We start from the raw sequence: 4,747 nt of genomic DNA, 5'->3' as shown, positions 1-4,747 counted from the left end.
GTAGGGTAGAGGGGGGGGGGGCTTGGACAAGGGAAGGGGTGGATGGAATGACAAGAAGAGAGAAGCGGCGATAACCGATATAAGTAGAGAAAAGGGAAAACACTGGAAGAAATTTTCAAGAAAATCGGTTACAGACACACACATACAAACACACACACATAATAAAACCGATTCATACAAAACGAGTGGCACAGATTATTATCATTATTATCATTAATCATTATTCTTAATCATGATTACCGTCACTGTTACTATTATTGTCTTTATCACTATTATTATTATTATCATTATTGTTACTATTATTATTATCATTATTGTTACTATTATTATTATCATTATCACTATTATTACCATTATTGTTACTATTATTATCATCATTATCATTATTATCACCAATACTGTTATCATCATCATTATTATTCTTATTGTTCATTCTCCCTCTCTATCTTTCCTCTCCCACTCTGCCGCCCTCTCTCACTTCCAAATCTTCCTTAAATTCCCTCCTTCCTTCCTATGAAGATCAGGTAATGTGGAAAGGTATGAATGAGAACGAATATCTTCACAATACAAGAGATGTATTTAACCGGTTTCGATAACATATAATCGAAACCGGTTAAAAACATCTCTTGTATTGTGAAGATATTCGTTCTCATTCATACCTTTCCACATTTGTCAACATGAATACGATTCAAGATCAGGTAAATCAAAATGGGTTTCCTGAGGATTACATGGTTACGTCGCGGGAGAACAATTTTGAAAGATCGTTTACTAATTACGATTTTGATAATTTCCCTGGCATTAAAATCGAGTAAAAATCTAATAGAAATGTATGGTAATGATAATAAGGTTGATATAAAAATCCTGGTTTTCGTATCAGAAGTTTTTCACGATACAAATGCGGCATTTTTAATTATTATTATTATTATTGTTATTGTTGTTGGTTCGAGGCCAAATGAGATTGCTTTTATTTGCAATAGCAATAACATGGACAACTCTGCATGTACAAAAATGTATTTCTTAATAAAATAAAGGCAATAATTGGTGGATACTACAGGTACATATTTTCCATATTAGTAATTAACAAAGACAAAAAGGTAAATCGAAACATGTGTTGCAGTTCGGACAAATATACTTTTAAGGCTCTAAGTGGCGGCCATTTTGGTTGTTTACAAACGGGCAGCGAAGCGGAGCGAACGACTTCGCACTCTCGCCCTGTTCGCTACGCAACGCTCTGCGAAACGTTTTATCCGGGCGACCGTTCGCTTGATTTTACCGCGCAATCCATGGTGCGTTTTAGCCGAGTGAACGCGAAGACATTTTGCGAACGGCGAGCTCTTTTGGCGCATTTTCGTCGAACATAAAATAAATAAATAGATAAATAGATAAAAAAAAAAGAAAGAAAAGAAAAAAAAAAACGGCGCGGCGGCGATTTTCACATGCGGTCACTGATGAGAAACCGTTTTTTTTTTTTTTTTTTAAATAGGCCCCATTATGATGATAATGATAACATCAACATGGTAATAACAGTAATAATAACAACAACAATAATGACGCGAATAACCATAGCCACATAACTGTCACAAATCAAACCAAGTGGCAATTGTCGTAACACTTAACGCCGATAATGACATTTCCTTCGACGTTCTAATTGCTTCGTTCGCTCCCCCCAACTACCTACCCCCTCTAAACCCCCCCCCCCCCCCCCCCGTTCCTTGTAGGACCTATCCCTTTATTCCTTATTCCCCTCTTCCTAATCCGTCTCCATTTTTATTTTTATTTTATTATATAAGTTTTATCTTCCTCTTTCATTCCCTTCCTTGCGCTATTCTGTTAATCTGTTCTTGTACCCTTCTCTTTCCTACTTTTCTTATCCACCTCTTTCTTGCCGTATCCCTCTCACTCCCTCTTTCTGGCCCTATCCCTCTCAGCCCCTCCTTCAACCCCCTCTTCCAGCACTATCCCCCCCCCTCCTGCTCTCCCCTCACCCTCTCCTGCCCCCTCTACCAGCACTACCCCCATCCTACTCTTCCCTCACCCCCTCCTACTCCCTTTTCCAGCACTCCCCCCCTCCTTCTACACCCTCTTTCAGAACTACCCCCTCCTACTCTCCCCTCACTCCCTCCTTCAACCCTCTCTTCCAGCACCCCGCCCCCTCCTTACTCGAAATACCAATTCTTCTCCGAGGATTACCCCCTCTAGCCACGCCTCCCCCTCCACCACCCCTCCTCTACCCCCTCCCTCCGTTCACCCTTTTCTCACTACTAATCCCCCCCCCCCTCGGCCCCCCTTTCCCCTATCCCCCCGTACCAGGCTAATACCCTTTACCCCCCCCCCCCACTCCTAAGATGAGTGAGTGGAGGAGTAAGTGGATAACAGGTGGAGGGACGAGTGGAAGAGTAAGTGGAGGAAGTAGAGGACCAAGTGGAAGAGTAAGTGGAGGAAGTGGAGGACCAAGTGGAAGAGTAAGTGGAGGAAGTAGAGGACCAAGTGGAAGAGGAAGTGGAGGACCAAGTGGAAGAGGAAGCGGACGAGAAAGTGGAGGAGCGAGAGGAAGAGGAAATGGGGGAACACATAGATGAACAAGTGGAAGAGGAGATGGTGGTGCTGGAGGAGGAAGTGGAATTTAAAGTGGAAAAGCAAGTGGAAGATTATGTGAAGGAATAGCAAGTGAAAGTAAAGTAGAGGAGTAAATGGAGGAGGTGGAGGAGTAAGTGGAATTTAATTTGGAGGAGCATGTGGAAGAGTATGTGAAGGAGCTGGAGCAAGTGGAAGAGTATGTGGAGTAGCTGGGGCAAGTAGAAGAGTTTGTGGAGGAGCTGTAGCGAGTGGAAGAGTATATGGAAGAGCTGGAGCAAGTGGAAGAGTATGTGGAGGAGCTGGAGCAAGTGGAAGAGTATGTGAAGGAGCTGTAGCGAGTGGAAGAGCATAAGAATAAGTGGAATAGCTGGAAGAGATGAAGGAGCAAGTGGATGACAAATAGAGGCATTGGAGTGGATGAGCAAGTTCAAAAATAAGAGGAAGAGTCGGTGGAACAGAAAGTGGAGGAGCAAGTGGCAGAACAAGTGGAAGAACCAGTGGAAGACCCAGTGGAAGAAAACGTGGAGGAGCCAATGGAAGAAATAGTGGAGGAGAAAGTGGAGGAGAAAGTGGTAGAACAAGTGGAGAAATAGGTGGAAGACCCAGTGAAAGAAAACGTGGAGGAGCCAGTGGAAGAGAAAGTGGAAGACCCAGTGGAAGAAATTTAAGAACAAGTGGAAGAGCAAGTGGAGGAGGGCGGAGAAGTGGGCGATCCGTCGGAAATCGGGTTTCGGCCAGATGTTCCGATTCCCGAGGGCCGTCCGTGATCGCTCGCTGCCGCATCCGGTGGCGGTGGAGGGGGGGAGGGGTGAGGAGGGGGAAGGGGAACGAGGAGGTGGATGTGGTGTGTGGAAGGGGGGGAAGGGGGAAGGGGAAGTGGGAAGTGGGGGGGGGGCTAGGTGGTGGATGTGGTGGTGGAAGGGGGTGTGGGAGGGGGGGGAGGGAAGTGGGAGGTGGGGGGGGCTAGGTGGTGAATGTGGTGGTGGAAGGGGGGGCGGATGAGGGGGAAGTGGGAGGTGGGGGGGGCTAGGTGGTGGATGTGGTGGTGGAAAGGGGGGCCGGGTGAGGAGAGGTGAGGGGGAAGGGGAAATGGGAGGTGGGGGGGGAGCTAGGAGGTGGATGTGGAGGAGGATGGGGGAGGGGGGAAGGGGAAATGGGAGGTGGGGGGAGCTAGGAGGTGGATGTGGAGGAGGATGGGGGAGGGGAGGAAGGGCAATTGGGGGGGGGGGAGATAGGAGGTGGATGTGGTGGTGGAGGCGCTGGTGGTGGCAGGGGTTGGATGCGGTGGTGGCAGGAAGTGGCGGTTTGTGGTAGAGAATGGGGGTGGAGACGAGAGGTGGATGCGGTGGTGGAAGTGATGGTGTCCAGGAGGTGGATGTTGTGTTGGTAGTTGCGAGAGGTGGATGTGGTGGCATAGAGAGGAGGTGGAGAAAGGATTAACAGTAGAAAATTGATTTAGCGGTGGTGGCAGGAGGTGATAGGAGCGGGAAGTGGTGGCAGAAGGTAGAAGTGGTGCCAGGAAGGGGAAGTGGTGGCAGGAGGGGGAAGTGGTGGCAGGAGGGGGAAGTGGTGGCAGGAGGGGGAAGTGGTGGCAGGAGGGGGAAGTGGTGGCAGGAGGGGGAAGTGGTGGCAGGAGGGGGAAGTGGTGGCAGGAGGGGGAAGTGGTGGCAGGAGAGGAAAGTGGTGGCAGGAGGGGGAAGTGGTGGCAGGAGGGGGAAGTGGTGGCAGGAGGGGGAAGTGGTGGCAGGAGGGGGAAGTGGTGGCAGGAGGGGGAAGTGGTGGCAGGAGGGGGAAGTGGTGGCAGGAGGGGGAAGTGGTGGCAGGAGGGGGAAGTGGTGGCAGGAGGGGGAAGTGGTGGCAGGAGGGGGAAGTGGTGGCAGGAGGGGGAAGTGGTGGCAGGAGGGGGAAGTGGTGGCAGGAGGGGGAAGTGGTGGCAGGAGGGAGAGGTGGTGGCAGGAGGGAGAAGTGGTGGCAGGAGGGGGAAGTGGTGGCAGGAGGGGAAAGTGGACGGGTGGTGGATTTGAGCGGTAGGGAGGAAGCAGGTAGGAAGGAGAGGATGTGCTAGTTTTATCGCTGTTGGCACTGTTGTTGTTTATGCTTTCTGCTGTTTGTGTTTGTGGCCTGGCCGTCGCTGCAGTTGTTCGTCTGGTGTTCATGTTGGGATATTTTT

The 4,747-nt window shown here is 49.3% G+C and overlaps 1 protein-coding gene across 1 annotated transcript; it reads left to right on the top strand.

Annotated features, from left to right (window-relative positions):
* Positions 1 to 2,559: 2,559 nt before the first annotated feature.
* Positions 2,560 to 3,170, top strand: LOC138864911 (uncharacterized). Its single transcript, XM_070133551.1, has 3 exons — positions 2,560 to 2,636; positions 2,743 to 2,893; positions 3,018 to 3,170. Exons 1-3 carry the CDS (start codon positions 2,560 to 2,562, stop codon positions 3,168 to 3,170), a joined length of 381 nt encoding a protein of 126 aa, XP_069989652.1.
* Positions 3,171 to 4,747: the final 1,577 nt, after the last annotated feature.

The sequence above is a fragment of the Penaeus vannamei genome, chromosome 19 (assembly GCF_042767895.1).
Source record: "Penaeus vannamei isolate JL-2024 chromosome 19, ASM4276789v1, whole genome shotgun sequence".
NCBI lineage: Eukaryota > Metazoa > Arthropoda > Malacostraca > Decapoda > Penaeidae > Penaeus > Penaeus vannamei.
This window is presented reverse-complemented; position numbering and strand designations above follow the sequence as displayed.

Excerpts from the sequence above, each read along its gene's own strand:
- LOC138864911 (XM_070133551.1), top strand. The coding sequence starts at position 2,560 with ATGGGGGAACACATAGATGAACAAGTGGAAGAGGAGATGGTGGTGCTG. Across the intron at positions 2,637-2,742 it reads GTGGAATTTAAAGTGGAAAA|AGTATGTGAAGGAGCTGGAG; the intron begins GCAAGTGGAAGA and ends AGCATGTGGAAG. Across the intron at positions 2,894-3,017 it reads GAGCTGGAGCAAGTGGAAGA|GAAGAGTCGGTGGAACAGAA; the intron begins GTATGTGAAGGA and ends CAAAAATAAGAG.